Source organism: Trachinotus anak, unplaced genomic scaffold (assembly GCF_046630095.1).
Source record: "Trachinotus anak isolate AG129_WGS33_773 ecotype Australia unplaced genomic scaffold, CSIRO_AGI_Tana_v1 ptg000005l, whole genome shotgun sequence".
Taxonomy (NCBI): Eukaryota; Metazoa; Chordata; class Actinopteri; order Carangiformes; family Carangidae; genus Trachinotus; species Trachinotus anak.
In genome coordinates, this window is record NW_027273856.1 from 3,218,324 (window position 1) to 3,237,691 (window position 19,368).

The following is a 19,368-nucleotide window of genomic DNA, read 5'->3' on the forward strand; positions in this document are numbered from 1 at the left end:
CTGTAACAGGAGACAGAGATGTCGCAGGGTGACCAAAGAGGAACCCAGCTCAGCAAAAGTCACAGCAGCTCATTTTGTAGTCCTGCCTCCCCACCTGCTGCTCATGCGAGGTATGACAACCAACAGCATGCTGGGATTTTCTGTCCTCTCCTTCCCTGTGTCCCAGAAAGGAAGGAGGGAGGAGATCTCAGAGTTGGTACGCTTCCTCCTTAATGTTTGACTTGTCTTACCACAAAAATAAATCAGTCAAAATCACTTTACTAGATGATATCGCATGTCATGTTCGGTAAGAGACAGTATAATCTGTGTGTGTTTACACTTGCAGGGCTGCTGCCTTGTATCCCACCCTCTTCTTATCAGGTTCAACATCTGCCAAAAGCAAACCTAACATAACTGTTGTGCAACACAGGCCCTGCCTTTCCTGTCTGTTTACTTTTGATTCCTCTTTAGCTACTTTTTTTTTTATGGTGTCTGCAAACCCTTTCCAGAAAGAAAAAAAAAAATCTGTTGGAAGAATTACACTCACTAGGCAACGAGTAGCCAGGGTATACTGTATGTCTGTATTTATGCATGTTCATCTGTTCTTAAAGGGTTCAGTAAAATGGAAATTTAGCACAAAAGCACACACTCAAGTACTATTACAGTTAGGTGTACAAGCACAAGTTAGAGAAACTTGTACTTTACTTGAGTATTTCCAATATATATAACTTTTCTACTCCAGTACACTCAAGGAGGCAGATATGCTACTCTCCACTCCACTCTATTTAACAGCTAATGCTACTAGTAAACTTGCAGGCTATGCAGATATTCACATACAAAACATATGGTTATTTTACAAAATGTGATGCAGTGGTAGAAATTAAATAACCTAAAGAAATTAAAGTAGTTTAAATTAGATCCCATTTGATTATTTTATCTAGGACTCCAACTTGTGATTATTTTTAACAACTTTTGATTGCACATGAAATATGTAGCATTTCTAAGCATTTTTTAAGAAAAATAACTTAAGTTTTAAAATAAATTATTCTACTTGGCTTCAGAAATGTATTGAAGTAACACTATAAAGTAGCATAAAAAGATAATGCTCAGATAAACTACTTCAAATTTATACTAAAGTATGGGCCTAGTACTTGATAAAATGTATTTTCCATTCTACCATTGGATACAGTAAATGTACCTTCATCTAAGTATGGTTTTAAAAGCAGTAGATGTATTTTAACGCAGTATTATCAGTGTGTGGTATTATAACTTCTACTTAAGTATAGTAGAATAGTATATAGAAACTGAAACAGATTGCTAGAAATAATAAGTGACTTCTGTCCGTCTGAAATCCTGCTGCGCCTCTTCACTGTACACTACGGTGGCCGGGAAGGCAAACAAAGCCCCAGCCCAGTCCTAGCTCGCAACAGTGACGTCAGCGCGCAGCGGCGATTGGGTGAGCGCCGAGCTGAAGTGTGTGTGTACAGTAAAAGGACGAGACACCGACAATAATAACAACAGCGGCGGCCGCATGAGGCAAACTAAACACACACTAGCACTTTCCGGGTTCCCGCTGTGAAGATTTCGGGTAAGGAAACATATTCATGATCTTTTTTTTTCTCACATTCGCTGTTACCTAAGACAGCCCCGCAGCAGCTGCCGCCCTGTAGGAAGTTTCTTTTGTCCTCTTCAGTCAACAACAACACAACAAGCAACTCAGTTGTGTTGGCCGGAGAACAAGATGTACCGGCCGCGTTAAGAGCGGGGTTAGACTAAGTTGATTGTGATATCACATACGGGTCTGTATTGTCAAATCAAGGCGGTTATCTCGGGGGCTGTTACACTGTAAATACCTTTGGACTGGCTAATATCAGGGGCAGTACAGTGATAGCCTGCTGGGTGTGTTAGACAGGGGCAGCATCAGCGGTACAACGGATGATGCCATTTTATGATGCTTGAATAATTAGCTTATGTGCTGTTTTTATAGTGAGTCGTGAGCACAGTTGTCATGGAGCCACTTTTTTTGCACTTTGCTCTCTATGGTGGCTCCTTGTCATGGAGATGTATAGAAACATGTTGTTCTGGTCATCATTTGTATGAACAACACGCTTTATGTTTGTTTCCTAGCTCTCCCTTACAGGCCAACACTACTAATAACCAACTGTGGTGTTACTAACATTGAAACTCAATAATATTGATTTGTGTGCAGTATGTGCATAAATGCATGCACATTTCGTTGTATTGGGGTTTTACTAAATCCCTGTTTCATATCTTCCCTCTTCAGATGTCACAATGGCTGCAAACTTCACCATCTCAGACAGTGAGTCAGAGCCATCAGAGGAGGTAGACGAAGGAGAAATGAGCCAATCATCAACTGGGCAGGAGCAGGAGGTTCTTCAACGCCACACCCTCACCTTACCTGATCTCCGAGTTTCAGGTAGGAACCTGAGTTGAGAGGGACTCCAAGTACATATTGCTGTATTTCCACATGTACTCACACATCTGCCAGTTAATGCTAGCATTCAGGTAAATCAAAACCTGACCTATCTTTTGTTTTCTGCTCCAGTTTCATTTTCTGCAAAAGCTGCTGTTGTGTGGATCCTTGTCTTGCGCAAAAATGGAAAACTACTATTGAATTTAACCCTTTTTCCCTTTTTGTCTTTTAGGATTCATTTTGCAGAAATTTAAAATCTGTCTGTTCTCACACATTTTACTGTGGTGCACTTTGGGACTTTAAAATAAGATTCCATTATTAGTTAGTTGAAATATAAGCTCTGTTCAAACCAGTAAAGACAGATGTTATTTGTATTTTATATATAGCACATGGTGTTTAGTGGTGATTGGTGATTACTAGGAATTCCTCTCTTCCTGCCTTATTGCCCCCATTCCAGGTGCTTTATGCTGTCACCTTACTCTCTTCCAACATAGTGACTGGTCGAACCAGGCTGAACTCAGAGACCCTCACTTCCACTGTCTCCAAAGATGAGGAGTTTCAGGCCAGGGGGGAAGAGGAAGCCGGCACACCCACCGATGGAGCTCCATTCCGGGGACGGTCCAAGTCAGCTCCCCCTGCCCTGTGGGCGGCCAAAAAATACGGCCAGAAGCTCAGGAGGATGAGTGATGAGTTTGACAGCCTGCTAGACAAACGGGTGAGAGAGAGCCGCCAGAGGATGGGTTTTAAAAAAAGAGAAATCACCGATTGTCTAGATACAGTATATTTGACATGTTTTGATGTTGGTGGTAAAGGAAAAGGATCCGGTTATGCCGGGATGTTTTGTGTGCTGGAATGACTTAATCCAACACGGGAAACAGGAACCAAAACTTGCCTTTTCCTAGTTTAACTGATTTTTTAACTTAACACTTTATTTCATACAGGACTTGAGGAAGGTGAAGAGCGCTGGGACAGCCAGACAGATGCACCACTCTAAAAGCTGGTGGAGCTACCTCTTTAGTCACCAGGAGACAGAAGGCGAAAACAACCACCACGAAAACCACACTCATCGCAACGAGTAGGCACCAAGAGGGGAAGTAAGGGTGACAGAGGAATCGATGGCAGTGAGAAGAAAGAAATTGGGGAAACCAAGAGAACAACTGTGACGACAACAATGAGACCTACTGCGAGTAGGAAGGTTGGTTTGATCAAAAAGAGAAAGAACCAAACATAAAGGCACGGCTAGCACTGAGGTCTGAGCCTCTAGTCATGTCATTTTGACACATCATTGGTGACATTTATATTAATTTTTTGTATTTTTGTTGGTTGTTATGGAAACACTGTAGGGCACTGTGAAATGATTTGGCCATCTGTATCCCATAAAATTGGATAAAAGGATGAGCCGAGAGCGGAGAGATGATCTCTTTAAAACACAATGAAAGAATATAATAATAATGAGGGGATTGGAAAGGAGACCACTCAGTTAACAGATGCTTACCATTTCAGCTGTCTCTCACATCAACACTATGCAATGTACTGTAGATGGAGAGATAAATGTACTGGAAACAAAACACCTGACTATTTGAGGCCACCTTGAATGCTGTTAGAACATCCTTCCTTCCTCATTTTCTTGAGGAAATCACAGATGTCAGTGTGTTACTAATGCTCCAGATGTTTTTGCACAAATTGCTCAAACTCGTGGAGATCACTGTATTGTGTGCCAAAATAACCTTCAGGCAACAGAGAGAGAGTAAAAAAAGAGGAGGGATTTTTTTTAAGTATTCAACTTGGGGCCTTTATCCAGCTTCCTGTTCTGCTACCTGCAGGCCAGTACCATTGAAACCACTGTACTCGACTATCATTAACTGCTTTATATCTCAAATTTATCAAAAGAACAATCTTGTACAAGGACAATCTCTGACGATGCAGAAATAATATCTTTTGTACAACTTCAGGGTTAGATTATATCTGAAGAAAATGACATTAAACATACATATAAAAAAAAGCACAAACCAATATGAATCTATCTTTTTAAAGCCTTGGATGAACAAAAAGTAGAACAGACTTTGTAATTTTTATGTGTAAATATTTTGTTAATATTTTATCAAATGGAATCGAATGGGGTTATAAGCAACATGGTTTAGCCAGAATTTAATTTTACAAGTTCCTATTTTACAAGGTTACCATGCTATTTAATAAGTGGCTAACCCAGCAATAGGCAGTGTACAATCCATGGCTGTTGTGGTAAATGTTATGTGGATATTTAAAGATGTGGGGATGGGGATGGAGTAACTGCTGTACAAGGAGCCAACACACTAGCCTTTAGCCCTATTTACTCAGCACCCAGTGTATCCAGAGGACGGATTTAGAGGGTCCACGCAGGTGGAAACTGCTAAAAGGGATTACACTTGATTTTTCCAAACTACCTGCAGAGATCGTTTGGGAAAATCAGTTACCAGTCCTGTCAGGTTTATATACACATTAGTTTAAATGTGTCTTATCTGCATTGAGGTGTGAATAAAATGGGATATCAAGCCGTAGGTCTAGGAGTGCTGATCTAATTGCTTTTTATGTTATATTCAGGCTTTGCTTGGCATATACTATACATAATATGACCCTTATGGAATTATTATCATTCATATTAAATCATTCTAAACTAAGATCGGCACTTCTACTCAGCTTGGTAAATATGATTAGGCTATTTGTGATTTGTCTATGAATATGTGATTATTGCAAATTGTAATGGGTTTGTTCTACTTGTGTCTTATTCTCTTCCTCTCCGTTGAGTTGTGAAGTGCTTGGGTGTGCAGGTCGAGGGCTGCGTTTGTATTGTCTGTAAACTTTATTGCATTGTTTTTTATAGCTTTTGCTAAACTTGTTTAAGGACAATTTTCAATCAGAGAATTCCAGACAATCTGAATGACACCACCCTTTTCTAAGATTCATACAAGTCTGTTATGTGTTTGGTGACATAGGATGACCTGACTGAAATAATTTGGCAACCCTTTAAAATGAATTAGTATCTCGCATAACGCTCCTAACACAATTAATACAGTTAGACCACAATTAGACTGTTAAATTTACAGAGTGACTCCACTGTGTTATGATATCACACATCAACAGGGAAATCGAGAATGAGTGTTTAAGTAATTGTGCTGCCATCACAAATAGTGCTTTACATTTTAACAGGTCACTCCTAATAGATCTACCCATACTTTGACACAGGTAGTAGAGTTGAGTCAGCTGGCAGCGAATATGTGCATGGTGTTGTGAGCTTGGGATCAGATATGAATGCTTTACTCTCTCTTGAAAATAAAGTTCAGCTGGAATTTAAAAGAGTATAATATTGTTATGAACTGCCTTGAACATGCTGTAACCTGTGATGTGACACCACACAGCCAGCCTTGTGTGTTTACCCAGTTACCGCCTTAAACTTTACAGCTCGCTGTCACAGATCACGCTAAAGAAGAAGCACAATAATGCGGAGGTGTGTATGCTGTCACAACTGTTGATGTTAACATTGCTAAGACAGATTTTGGCTTTAAACGTCATTTCAGTAGAAGTTGCATGGCCAGTAATGGTTCTGACTTTTAAACATTTCTGACAGTGAACACACCCCAGAGGGAAAACCTGCTTGGGCACCTGGAGTTTTGCAACCATCCTTAGTATTACTTGAATCTGGAGACGTGTGTGGAGAAAATTGAATTTTAATATTTACTTTTTTCTGTTAAATCCTTTTTTTAATGACTTTTGTAAATGGAATTTCTCTAAAGCTGTCAAACTTCTAGTATAAGGTGTCCTGAATAAATCATTTTACGAGTAGTTTTAAAGTGAATCTCTTGTGTTATTCTTCAAAACTCTCCAATGCAGAGGACGTTTCAAGTCATAGTTTGTTCATTGCAAAATTGTGATACTTCATAAATAATTCAAATGGAAAAGCCATTATACAAAACAATACTTACAATAACAATACTTGTAAGAGTATTATGAAAACATATGAGGCAACAGACTGAACAATGTAGAACCAGTCTGAAAATGATGGCACACTGACAGGAGGCTCTGGGTGTTTCACAGCATATGGGGTACATTCAACAATGCAACTTCCTGGCCGGTGTTCAAAATGTTAATTTAACTCTCATATATCTCAGTACATACATCTGCCTGAATCCTCAACACAATAACCCAGTGTATTTGTTATGAGAGAAACAATTAACTAAGCTGCATGTGTCAAAACCACAGCAGTAAAAAAAAAAAAAACATTATGAGAGTCAACTAGTGGTCTATCAGGCCACTTCTGAGGGATCCCAGCAGTACTTGTGTCCACAGTCTAGAGCTGACAGTCTGTCCATGTCTGTGTCACTCAGTGTGAAGTCAAAAAGCCTGGCGTTCCCCTTTATTCTGTCTGGATTTGAGGACTTGGGGAGCACTGGGACACCCTGCTGCACCGCCCAGCGCAACAGGACCTGGAGGTGAACAAAAATCTTAAATCTTGTGTTCATGCAACATTTTTTAAATTTATTTTTACCAAGTAATGTTGGCCCAAAAAGACATGAGTCTAGGTGCTTTGTGTATGTGTTTACCTGTGCAGGTGTGCACTCACAGTTCTTTGCCACCTCCATAACCACAGGATCAGTAACCAGTTCTCCTTTCCCTAAAGAGGAGTAGGCTTGGAAACACACTCCATACTCCTCACACACACTCCTCAGCTCTGTCTGGCACAGTCGTGGGTGAAACTCTACCTAAAGAATAAAACAAACACACACACACACACACATTGTCTGCATTGGCATTTTCAAAAACTGAGTTCAGAAAACACCTGTGTATCTACCCTTGTTTCCCTCTCCTGCATTATACCTGCAGCACTGCAGGAGGTATTTTGCAGCTCTGTATCAGTTCTCTCATGTGTGCTGGTGTGTAGTTGGACACTCCTATGGCCCTGAGCTTCCCCTGGGCATGCAGCTCCTCCAGTGTGGCCCAACTCTGAGCTCGGTTGCCTGGAATCAAATATTAATTACAATGTCATCGTCACTGTTACACAACCACACTGTAGAGGAGGAATGTGAGAAGGCAGCTTGAATCTTATCTCTTAACTACTGGAGCATTTATTTAAAGAACACGCCACACCTGGCCATGTATATACAGTTCTGTTTCCAATGATATATTTGGTACATAAAGGAGAACTTGACTTTATCTGACTTTACCCGGGTTGCGTTGATCACCTACTACCAGACCCTGTGTGCCAGGCCAGTGGATCAGATAGAGGTCGATGTAATCCAAGTCCAGCTGTGACAGGCTGGTGAGGGCTCCTTCCATGGCTTTCTCACCCTGATGCTTTGGGCCCAGCTTGCTGCATTGAGAAGGAGAGACAGTGAGACTGCTGAGGGGAAGAATTTGCTTGTGCACTGTGCCACTAAGAGTCAAACATGAGCTTCAGCACCTCCATATGGTCTCTTAGAAAAAAATCATGTGATGTGGGTAGAACACCCAAGCTCATAGAGGCATTCATTGTTCATTTTAGTCAGCTGTAACAGTCAGATAAAGACAACATTTTAGGTAGAATACAATATTGCAAAACAGGATATTTAGTGTCAAATCTCAGAACAAATATTGTTATATTCATCTTCCAAGACTCTGAATTATTTACTGTAGTAGACCAAGGGTCACTTATTTATGGACAATCAGTGCACACATCACCTGGTTATGAATACATCCTGTCTAGTCAAGCCATATTTGGGCAGGAGCTCCCTCAGGGCTCGACCCAAGTCAACTTCATTCTTGTAAACAGCTGCACTGTCAAAGGCTCGATAACCAGCAGCCAAGGCAGCATCCACAGCCCGGTAGACGTCCTCCGGACCCCACAACTTGTAGGTCCCCAAACCCAGAAGGGGCATTTGAACCCCTGTGTTTAGGAGTACGGAAGATTTGGAGGAGGATGGGGAGGACATCTGGTCTGAAAGGCACCTATTATGTGTTTGGACCCTGAAGTCTATCCAAAACTGTTAAAAGAGGAGAGAGAGTTGAGTGAATTGGAATCAGAAAACTTTATTGTTCCGTGAAGGCAAATTGCCTTGAAATAAAAGGGGGTTTTTCATGAGTATGATTTGGAACTGGCATTGCACTAGATGCACAGTTATACAGATTTCTGCTGGCTTTCCATTACCCTTCTCCCCAGGACCATTACAGAAGAATTAAGATATTTTTAGCAAATGAGCAAAAGGTACCCAAACGCCAGAAGGCGAAGTACAAACAGATGCAGTGTAAAGTTGTTGGGACAGTACAATGTTATGTTATGTTATGTTATGTTATGTTATGTTATGTTATGTAATAACATGGAAGGCCATACGCACAAGAATATTGCATTTTCATAACGTTGGTCCTCACAATGTAGCACAAACACCGTTACAGCAATGCAGTTTTAGAACACCAGAACGTCGCAACGTTCTAGTGTCGTGGAACGCCACAGAACATGACATCACAATGAAGTACACACATTGTTAGAGCGAACTCTACAGTTTCGCAATTTCAGAACCTGACGTCAGTTTCGCTAAAAGGCGTTCCGTAATACCGCAGTGTTAAAACGTTGTGACGTCACACCGCAGTTTATGTATTTTGCCAGTGAAGTCGTTTTGTAAGATTTACACGTCACTGTAAATGAGAACCACTCACCTTTCGATACCGGGTTCCGGCGTTTTCTCAGAGGTACATAAACAGACAGCGTCCGCTCACCTATTCGCGCTCATAAAGAAAAAAAAAATATGAATGAAAGTCAAACGAAACGTCACCTTTACTAACTTTGACCGTTTTATAAAGACGACTGTTTACAACTGCTGGTTTCTGCCGCATGTGGTCAGCTGACAGTCATGTGACAGCTTGGGCGGTTTTCGCCGTCACCATAGTGACACCTGCTCTGACGCCGCTGATTGGAAGAGGAGCTGGCTAATCAAAGAAGCCCAAGTGACCAGAAGGCGGGAACTCGCCCTGTCCTGCGAATCTAGAGGCGGGTCAGGTGTTTGATTGACACGGTTTTAACTGTTGAGGTCCTGTTGGAGGGTGAAGTCAGCCTGCTGGACAGCGTAGTAAGTACTGCGCCCGCCATTTTCTGTAGACATTACGGTAATTTTGAGGACGAGAGAGAGAGAGAGAGAAAACCGAGTTGCTATAACAGGAGGAAAGGTTGAGGTGAAAAGGTTAAAGTACAAAAACTGCTAATTGTTTTCCTTGTTAGCTGGCTAAGCTAATTCAACATTTTCCCTAGTAAAGCTGTGTCACTACTGCTTCAAGTAATTAATTTGTTTTGTTTTTTTCCTGATTTTCTTGACCAAACCTTTAGGTCGGCCATGACTCTCCAGACTTTTTATTTCCCATTGGCTGGAACAAGATTATTTAAAGCTGGTAATTTGATCTTTAAGTTCAGGATCAGAGGGGGCAGCACCTACAGGCAAGTCAGACATGATGTTACATTTGTAATCTATTCATCCTTTTTCCATTGTTGTCCATTTTGGGGAGAGCAAGAAGTATAATATGAGAGCAAGGTGTGGACACTGATAAATCACTAATTAGCCAAACTAGTATTTAGTGGAAGCAGTGGGCTAGAAATTACATTTTGAATCTGTAGTTGCTTATCCTGATGATGTTTCCTTATTATAGCCTATAACCCTAACCAGAAATTAAATAATTTAATTGGTCGTGCTCTTCACCTGTGACCAAGTCCAAGACGATTCTAAATGAAAAAACCTTCAAGACCAAAAGTAGCCCACTTTGCAGAAAAGGAAAATAGTTTGAAACCAAATTTGATGCATCCTTGGTTTCCTGGATTCCCTTTTCTTGTTATTTTTTTTCTTGAAAGCAGAGTAGACCAGCCCAAGTTCAAAATCCATAAACCAAACATATACAGCAAGGGAAAGACTATTGATCAATGTTGCATCCTCTTAGTAGTGCCTTCCATCCTCCCCTTCCCTTTTTGCCTCAAGAAAGATAAAGTTGCTAAAGCAGTGCAAAATGCACTTAAGTCTTAAAAGCAATTGAAGTTATAGCAGAAACATTGATCTTTTTTCTGTCTTTTTACTCTATTTTGCCTAAAATGGCTGCTATTACATGCTCTGATGTGTGTTACCTAACTTTGTCTTGATATTTTGTTTCATCTGCAAAAAAGAGGATTTTAGGTCCCACAGGATGAGTCTGTCTTTATTCAGGGATAACGTCCTAGAGTAAGAGCCCTGACTGATCCTTGAATGCCTTCAAGCTATTTTTCCTTGTGACTGAAGAAGACTCTTTTTATCTAACTATATCTAGACACATCTTTTACACTGGAGGCTCAGCAGCATTCAAGCATTATCTACTTTCAGTTTGATATTTGCGCTCAATGGTCAGAGCCTTTTAATGCATACACTGCAGCAGGAGAAGGCATCTAGTGATGGATACAATGCCTTACACTGTGATCAGTTTAACCGCATTTGAAAAATGTCAACAAAACTGGAACTGCTACTATAATAATATAATTTGTTTAATATTTGTCAACAGTGGGGAGGACGTGATTGGCTGCCTCAATGAGGAACTGGAGGTGAATACTGCTCACCTACTTGGTCACTCTGTCAGCATTCACATTCGCTGCATTGACTCCTTTATAAAATTCCTTCATAAAATTAATTGTCCATTTTTACAGTAAACTGATTCTTTCTGACCTCTCGTTATTCATATTGCCCATCCTCTCTTTATTTCCCTCTCTTTAACTCTTGCTTTCTTTTTCTTCCTCTCTGTTTTCAGGACATCGTCAGGACTGTTCTCGGCAACCTGGACAATCTCCAGCCCTTCTTTAGTGTCCACTTCATCATCTTCCCCTGTATCCATCACTGTAACATTCACCGGTTTATTCACCATCAGTGCATTTATTCATCTGTCAGCTTTCTGTGTATTCCACCATTTACCCCCTTCCTGTATATTTCTCCACCACACTCCGAGCCCCCATTACTGTGATACATGGGAGTGAGGTCCACCAACACTACTTCATACTTGAAAGTTTGGTTGCATGCCTGTGTAAGCATGTGTTTATGTATCAGACTGGGAAAAGTAACAGAATAAGATGTGGGGACCCAGTGGAGTGAAGGTCAGACCCAATGTTGAGATCACTATGGTTCATTCACCTACTTGTATGATCCTCAAATCTCTCTACTGTAAAACACTGATCAGAGATTACTGCTTCATGTACACTGCCGTGTTAAATGTTGATTGTATTTTGTTAACTGTAGCTACCAGATAAGTCGCGGTGGGAGAGATTGCCGAGGGTGATGTGTAAACACTGCGAGAAGAAGCTCAGAGTCTACCCTTTTATTCTGATCCTCTACCTGGAGAAAAACATGCAGAGTGGTGAGGAAAAACACACAGCTTATGGAGTTGCTGTGGTGACACACAGTATTCACCAAAATACGTCCAGTTCTTGAGCACAAAGATACACATAATTTACCCACTCATTGTTGCACTGATTGTCCTTGTCTTCAAACAGAATCAGATGTGGCATGTGTGTTAAACACATACTCTAATAATGAGGTTACAGACTGAAATTTTAAATCTATGAACACTGACAAAGCCATACAGTATATCAGATCTATATAGGTGCTACACAGTTGGCCTGACCTGCAATGAGCAGAGCACCAGCACTGTGCATGTATGTGTGGTTTGCTTTGCTGAAGAACCTGCTCCAAAAAAAAAAATCTGAGAGGCATCTCGTCTGTTGGTCTTCAAGAGCAGAGGAAGAGTGGATATGGTTGGAGAAGTGGTGACTTTATAAAGGCCAAACGTTCATAAGCATAAATTCATCTAATTTATCTGATGTTGTGTATATTCAGTGTACTCTTCCATATAAAAGAACGGTCAAGCATAAAAAGCCCTGGTAGAAAGTCTAACCTCTGTGATATAGAGCAGATAAAATGAGCTTTATTAGACGACACAAACAGATACACAACATACTCCTCAGACATAATGGTGTCTCACATGTACTACATTTTACTTTATCTTGTTTCAGAGAAACAAGCAGAGGAGAAGCTGAATGCAGTGAGTTTTTGTTCTATTACTCACATGAAAAAGCGACAGATTGCAGGATTGTTTAACTTCCACTATAAACTGTCTTGTCTGATATAGTACTGAATGTCCCCAGTGTTACTGAATGGAAAAAAAGCCCATAAACATTTGTTTGTCATTTCAAAAAAGTCAGTAGAAAACAGTTTTTAATAAGCTAAAAAAGTCCATTGTGTCTTGACACTTTGTCACACAGGCTGTAGTGTGTGTAGTTTTTGTGTTGCATTGAATCATATTGTATAGTTTACCTAATATTTCTGCCATGGCAGTATACAGTATGTCCCCTTTTGTATTTATACTGGGACATGAAATGCAACGTGTACTTTACAATATAATACAATGTAATATAATACAACCACACACTGGGACTAAAGAAATGACCACAGTGTGTGTTTTCAGGAGAAAGGGAGAGCGCAGCATTTTTCTCGTTCTGAGCCTCAGTCAAAGCGCTGTAGGACAGATTCGCCACTAGAGGAGGCCATACTAAAGGCCTTACTCGACGACTTGGAGGCTGAGGGCGAGGTTTCACTGGTGGGGTGAGTGCTCCCTCTTATACTGTAGAGCTGATATAACATTCAGTGACATTTATTCTGTTATACTATCATTTAACTTTGCAAAAAATAAAACACATTCAGGGTTCTTACAATGTTCAGTGAACTATGACAGAATGACTGCAAACAAATATATTGAGTAACTTTAAATGTAACTAAATCTTCTTGTGGTAGGTTTTATTTTCCACCAGAATACAAATTGCAGCTACAAGTGTGTATCTCTTAAAATGCTTATGATAGTTATGCCTTGATATACTAATCTCTCTCATGATACAAATTTGTCAACCTTTAGAGATTTTGCTATACTGGTAGCTGTCCATTTATATCTCCTGGTGTGTCAGACCAAATCACAGAGCAGGACTGCTTCATGACTAGATTCGATTTTTTTTTTTGTTATTTTGTAGTGAAACTTAAAAAAACAGACATTTTCTATCTGACTCCTTTGTAAATTATTGTATTGATTTGAATGAAAATGCATAATATCAATATATATATGTGTGTATATATAGATAGATAGATAGATAGATAGATAGATAGATAGATACTGCAGTATGATCTTACATGTACCATGATAGACTTTAAGATTTTACCCGTATCACCCACTTATATACAAGTTTAGGGCACTTAAAGCTGTTCAGCAATATGTAGTGTAAGAATGACAAAAACAGCATCTTTGTATCATCATAGCGGTAATGATGAGACTGTGACAGGCAAGTTTGTGGCAGCAGAAATGAAGCGCATTATTGGCTTCACCATGGATGATACGGTGTGTAATGTACTGTATACTGACAAGTAGGCAGCTGTCATTGCTTATTTTTTTATTCTTAGTCAGCGTGAACAGCATGTGTTGTTGTGAGGGTGTTGGTGTGTCACTTAAGGTGATGAGAGAAAGTAGAGTCATCATACACGTTCACACACACACACCTGTATACACATGTTGTGGAGATGAAAATAAGTGTTCTTGTCCATAAAATCACAAAGACATCCATTCTGACAACTAGTCTGATTCTCACACACACACACACACACACACACAGACTCACACACACACGCTCCACTGAGTCTTGCAGTTATGAAACAGACAAGAGGAAAACGGGCGCCACCTCAATCACTCTGACAGTCAGACCAGTAGGGCGAAAATTATTATTTAAAATGCACACACACATACACACACACAGACACACACACACACAAACAAGGTTTTGTCTCCTGCTTGTATTTAACTTATGTAAACAGAATTGTCTACTTTATTTAAAACTTGAGGAAGACACACACTCAAATGCACAAACCGAATAAACATCCTGAAAAAGCAGGGCCTCCAGCATCATTACCAGTTCTCAGGAAATCAGGTTTCATTGAGCAATTCTCATTGGATTACAGTCACCACATTGACCATTACATTAACATGTCCTTACAAAGAGCACGTACTGTACAAACACAATGACTGTGCATGTACAATTCAATATGTGAATCATAGAGTAAAGTCAAACACACGCTGTCAGCATGATGAGATCCCTCTATTCTCAGAGGCTTCCCACATATTGCTGCATCACTGATAGCGTTAGTGTGTGTCTATGTGTGTGTCTCCACGATGCCCTGGAGAGACAGAGGGTTTGTTTTTGTGTTAAACCTGCTGGAAAAATGGGAACAGAAAAGAACGAGTTACAAAGAACAAGTGTGGACGTAGGACGGACAAAGAGAGACAGCTCTTTGTTCTTTGACACTTCCTCTGTTCTGCTGTCTTTTCACTGTCATTGACTGCACAGTTAATAACTAAATGTACAGGTAATACATTATTTTGAATATATTTCTATTGATGGAAATTCAAATTGAAAGCAGTTGTTGACCGGTGGGGTTGAAAATTGTTGTATGCTCCGTTCCTTTGCTTGATAAATGGGTTTGAGTGTGTTTGAGTCCTGCTCAGAAGTGGACACTTTTTCCCCCTGGATCAGGACCAGGGCATTGGTAATTCTTCTCAGCAAAACTTTGCCTTTTGGGCCTCTCTTATCTAGCACCTTGAGGAGACAGATACTCATTTGGCCAGTCCTGACCCTGTGCCTGTCTGCACTCTTGGCCTCCTGTTAAGCCAAAAACGTCTCCACACACCTCCAGGCTTTTTTTCTTTGTCCCTCATGAGAGTTGTCTCCAACTTTTCCTGCTTTAAGGAAAGCTTTCTACACTACAGATTGATTCCTGTCACATTCTGGTCTGCAGCCTTGGCAGGGCCCTTCACTGTGGAGTGTTTAGTTCAGTTGTGCAAAGGGCCTCCTTCTCCCTCTTATGGTCTGCTGCTCCACTCATTATACTGTAGATTTGTGGAGCTGAAGCTCTGAGGGCTGTAGCCTGTTGCTGAATTTTGATGGCTCCTTGCAGCTGGAGCTCAGACGTGCCAAATGTGGTTTGGTCAGTTTCGACAAAACACTGCAGTTGATGTGTTTTGCTCACTTGCCGAAAAAAATCTTGTGATTTTCACAGACTTGCATTCAAGTCCATTGAAAGCAATAATATTATGCCGCTGACATTTCTGTCTGTCAGCACTGTCTGATTGTAAATATTTTTAAAAACATGTAGCCCTTGCTGTTGTGGAGGCCGAATGCACCTCTGATAAGTCACTTAGGACAGTGTAATAAATAAAAGCTGTTCTATAAATAAGATGCTAGATAAACTAGATTTATACACGTCAGACAGTCTAGTCTAAGAATCTGGATAAATAGGACATTATTTAGTTTATTTTAGGTTATATAATTTCTCTGATGATCACTACATAAACATAGACAGAAGTTATAACTTTATATTTAAGGAAAGTTGCTGAAATATTTTAAATTGTTATGTAGAGTTTCATGTTTCATGAGTTTCAAGTTGTTGCTCTGTTATAATGTAATGTAACTTTCAGCAGGCTACACGGGGAAGATCCACATGGAGAAGAAGAGGTCACAGAGCACCCGAGACATGTTGGTGACACGTTTCATTTATTCATCCACTTCTATAAATCTTTGACTCATTGAACTGGTTATCTGATTGTCACTCCCTTAAACGTCAAATGAAGATTTCAACTTCACAGTTGTTTCGGATTAATTGAATCTAACAATTCATCTTCCAGTTTCATCTCATAACACCCTTTTGTTTCCTCTCTATCACATATACTAACACACACACACACACACACACACACGTAGCATCTCTGCCTTTATTGCAGCCCCAGGCTAACATTAGCGCAGACAGGTAGGATAACAAGTGTCATTAAGGTTAATAATAGCATTACATCAGACAAAGAGTCTGACAGAGAGTGTACATGTGTCTGTGTGTATGTGAAATTCTGTGTGTGCGTCAGTAAAGCAACAAAGTCACAGAGCTTACCCTTCTTCTTGTCCATGGCTCCTCATCTCATCACACTTGTCCACTCTGACATTTCTTTCCACCTTCTCCAGCTTTTCTTTTGTTTCAAGTGGAAAAAATGATTTAAAGCAATTATGTCAGCTCATTGAGTTATTTATTTTCTTAACACTGAGAAGGAAGTGTTGATGCAAGACTACAAAGCTTTAAATGGGATTAAGTTTGAATATTGTGGTGATCTCAAGGTGATTTTTCAAGAGTATGTCATTCTTGCAAAAACAAGTTCAGGAAATTAATAAATTAAGTAAAATAAGCTAAGTAGCTAACTCCATGAATTTAATGTAAACTCTTTCTCCAGCTGAGTTTTTCTTGTTTTTAGTTAACTCATATGCGAAAAGTCTTACATATTCACTTGACTTCTACAACCCTAAACATTACTGGTCAAAAGTGAAAAGTCAACATCCACATAAGTTGATGACCTCAGATGAACATGCTAAGGAGCAGCATTGTTCTCATGTTGCTCTGTAGGGGTAGTTAGCCCTGCTATTATAGGACAGAAGAAGAAATCAGTAATATCACATGTTTGTCTCTGTAATTAAATAACATTTAGATGTTTATTATAGATTAGATGCACATGAAAAGTTACTTGGATAAACAAAACAAAGGTTATATTTATGTTTTATTGTAAGTATTGTATTTCAAACAGTATGTAAGGTTTTGATTAGGAGGGCAAATCGATGAGTTCAGTGATTGTCTTGGGTAAATTTACCCAAATCCAACACAAAGCAGGATAGAGTTGCTAATGTTAGCATAAACTAGTAGCATCTAAGACTGGTGCTATACTGGCTTCCATAAAGTGGGTGTGTCAGGGTTTTTTCTTAGGAAACCTGTAGTGTAAAAACACAATAATGCAGTTAGTACATGATGTGACAACTCTTTGCCTTGGATGTAAACCTAGGTTACTACCATCGTTAGTAAGCTAGTTAACTTTTCTATCATCTTAATTTTTTTGATTCTCTCCAACAGAAAGAGAACGAGGGGTTTGACAAACCAAGTCACCAAGTCAATTTGAATACAGGAAGTGGGTCTCCAGGTGAGGTCCAGGACATGGGAGAGAAAGAAAAAGCTGAACCACGGAGGCCTGGGATTCTGTCTCGACTGGCCAGGTTAGTTTGACAGTGGACAGTGAGCAGGTATACTGGTCTTCAGCCTGAGTAGCCAGGTTTAGAGCAGCCACCCACCAGTGAATAGTATTTCACTTTCATTTTACAGACGATCAGTACATCTGCACACAGCAGGGTGAGACTCAGGGGAGGCGTTGGAGATGTCATCGTCTTATCTGCAGATTTAATTGACTGTTACACCCACTGGAGACACAAGAGCTGATTAGTGCTTCAGATCTGTAAGAAAAAAAGTTGCCAAAGATTATAATGGATTGGGGAAATCCAGCTAATATGTGCACAGAAATTACAATATTGCTGTGAAATGTCTGTTCAGACAAGCTGAGACGCCAGACGTCCTAAGGCAAAACAAAGACTGACAAAAGTAACTCCACGCTGAAGGAGCATGTCAAACAATCTCACAAATGTAGTCTTTTTATGGTAACAATGATTTACAGTAGCAGTTTATGGACCAAGGAGCTGCAGTAATCATGTGCAATGTGTTGACTAGAACAGACTTTTAAGGTCTCTCTGTCTCTTTCTTTGCAGCCGTGTCTTCCCTTTCTCCTTGTTCTTCAAAGACTCCTGAGAGCTGTGTCAGTGAGTCCGGAGGGTCTTACTGGTTCCGGTGGTGGAGCCTCACTGGGGTTTGTTTGGTTAAATCTCTGCTCTAAGCACAAACATGTGGTCTGATTTATTCAGGGACTCAATTTTATAGATTTGTTAGATTTCTTCATCTTCCATTGATTAATTTATATATTGTGATGTGTCAATAGAGTTGTTTCTATTTCCCTCAGGTTTCTGCTCTTGTAGTCTTATCATACATGATAAGATGTATTTTGATTGGATTTTCCATTACATTAATTTGTCGTAAAATAGGAACTATTGCTACAGAGACAGAGAATCTTTTTGTTGTGGCTTTTCACTAATATGAGCAAATAAATGTTCTTACTCCTTTGTCTCCTTTTCCCTTCATGGTTGTTTTTTGGCTGGAACCAGCCCGATAAATGTGAATGTCCGTGACTGAGTCATGAATTACACCACAGGTTGGACGGCCGAGTGTTGGAGTTTCCCCACTGGCTGATGCTCTTTCAAAATGAAACTGAACAAATAGTTTCTATTAGCCTACAGTGTTGCCAACTTAGCACATTTATTGTTAGATTTGGAGACTTTGAAGACTTCTTTTTTGGTTTATTTATTAAAAAAGGACCTAGCGACAAATCTGGCAAATCTTTGGACAAACCTTAGCTACTCTCCATAAAAGAGAGTCACCAGTACTGACCTCTCTCTGTCTGTTTCCCAGATGGAGACTGTGCACTGTGTGAGAGACAAAATAAGACAGATATAGTGTCACCTATGACTTTATCTCTCAGAGATAAGTGAATATAAAATCACAGCTTTTTCACTGTCTTTAATTTATGTGTTTGGTGATTTTGTCAGACGGTTATAAAATCAGGATGTCAGCAGTGTAGAGGAGCAGCTTAGAAAAGCTTGGAGGTCACTGCTGGTCTTGATGGGCCATATTTCAGTTCCTATTCCAAACATGTTATTTTATGTTTTATATTGTTTTATGATGCATTTTGTACCTTTTTTGTATCTCTCTCTCTCACACACTACCAACACAGCAACAGCTCCTCAATGTAATATCTGCTTCTTCCATGATGTGTGCGCCTGTCTTCTCTCACTTATCGCTCACGCTTTTGTTTGAATTCTGTCTTCAGTTTTGACAGTTCCTGTTATTTCTTATATATATTTATACAAGAAGCTTTTTTTCTACTCTCAGCCTTTCTTAAAACAGTTTTGAATGATAGGTAATATGCTGACATTGACAGAAAGTCCCATA

At 39.9% G+C, this 19,368-nt stretch overlaps 3 protein-coding genes across 9 annotated transcripts; 2 read left to right on the top strand and 1 right to left on the bottom strand.

Annotated features, from left to right (window-relative positions):
- Positions 1–1,401: 1,401 nt before the first annotated feature.
- On the top strand, positions 1,402–6,240 carry badb (BCL2 associated agonist of cell death b). The gene is made up of 4 exons (XM_071477781.1): positions 1,402–1,567; positions 2,264–2,416; positions 2,908–3,128; positions 3,355–6,240. The coding sequence occupies exons 2-4, from the start codon at positions 2,272–2,274 to the stop codon at positions 3,490–3,492; spliced, it is 504 nt and encodes a 167-aa protein (XP_071333882.1). The 5' UTR covers positions 1,402–1,567; positions 2,264–2,271; the 3' UTR covers positions 3,493–6,240.
- Positions 6,241–6,613: 373 nt separating this feature from the next.
- Positions 6,614–9,254, bottom strand: LOC139621344 (glyoxal reductase). Its single transcript, XM_071477773.1, has 6 exons — positions 9,077–9,254; positions 8,105–8,406; positions 7,612–7,757; positions 7,265–7,404; positions 6,991–7,149; positions 6,614–6,873 (listed from the first exon to the last, which is right to left on the bottom strand). The coding sequence occupies exons 2-6, from the start codon at positions 8,353–8,355 to the stop codon at positions 6,694–6,696; spliced, it is 876 nt and encodes a 291-aa protein (XP_071333874.1). The 5' UTR covers positions 8,356–8,406; positions 9,077–9,254; the 3' UTR covers positions 6,614–6,693.
- A 94-nt stretch (positions 9,255–9,348) lies between these two features.
- LOC139621345 (membrane-anchored junction protein) lies at positions 9,349–18,484 on the top strand. Of its 7 annotated transcripts, none has more exons than XM_071477774.1 (10): positions 9,349–9,486; positions 9,741–9,848; positions 10,931–10,970; positions 11,174–11,249; positions 11,663–11,773; positions 12,429–12,457; positions 12,881–13,017; positions 15,926–15,983; positions 17,392–17,531; positions 18,075–18,484. In XM_071477774.1, exons 2-10 carry the CDS (start codon positions 9,748–9,750, stop codon positions 18,112–18,114), a joined length of 732 nt encoding a protein of 243 aa, XP_071333875.1. In that variant the 5' UTR covers positions 9,349–9,486; positions 9,741–9,747; the 3' UTR covers positions 18,115–18,484. The 7 variants fall into 7 exon arrangements, with proteins under 7 accessions (XP_071333875.1, XP_071333878.1, XP_071333880.1 ...); XM_071477777.1 differs by having other exon boundaries at positions 9,351–9,486; positions 15,929–15,983; XM_071477775.1 differs by having other exon boundaries at positions 9,437–9,597.
- Positions 18,485–19,368: the final 884 nt, after the last annotated feature.

What these genes read in the sequence shown, in the direction of transcription:
- badb (XM_071477781.1), top strand. Translation starts at nt 2,272, where the DNA reads ATGGCTGCAAACTTCACCATCTCAGACAGTGAGTCAGAGCCATCAGAG. An exon ending in ACCTGATCTCCGAGTTTCAG is followed by an intron (nt 2,417 to 2,907) that starts GTAGGAACCTGA and finishes CTTCCAACATAG; the next exon opens with TGACTGGTCGAACCAGGCTG. An exon ending in ACAGCCTGCTAGACAAACGG is followed by an intron (nt 3,129 to 3,354) that starts GTGAGAGAGAGC and finishes TATTTCATACAG; the next exon opens with GACTTGAGGAAGGTGAAGAG.
- LOC139621344 (XM_071477773.1), bottom strand. Translation starts at nt 8,355, where the DNA reads ATGTCCTCCCCATCCTCCTCCAAATCTTCCGTACTCCTAAACACAGGG. An exon ending in AGGTGATCAACGCAACCCGG is followed by an intron (nt 7,405 to 7,611) that starts GTAAAGTCAGAT and finishes ATTTGATTCCAG; the next exon opens with GCAACCGAGCTCAGAGTTGG. An exon ending in TACCTCCTGCAGTGCTGCAG is followed by an intron (nt 7,150 to 7,264) that starts GTATAATGCAGG and finishes TTTATTCTTTAG; the next exon opens with GTAGAGTTTCACCCACGACT.
- LOC139621345 (XM_071477774.1), top strand. Translation starts at nt 9,748, where the DNA reads ATGACTCTCCAGACTTTTTATTTCCCATTGGCTGGAACAAGATTATTT. An exon ending in GGAGAAAAACATGCAGAGTG is followed by an intron (nt 11,774 to 12,428) that starts GTGAGGAAAAAC and finishes ATCTTGTTTCAG; the next exon opens with AGAAACAAGCAGAGGAGAAG. An exon ending in ATTCTGTCTCGACTGGCCAG is followed by an intron (nt 17,532 to 18,074) that starts GTTAGTTTGACA and finishes CTTTCTTTGCAG; the next exon opens with CCGTGTCTTCCCTTTCTCCT.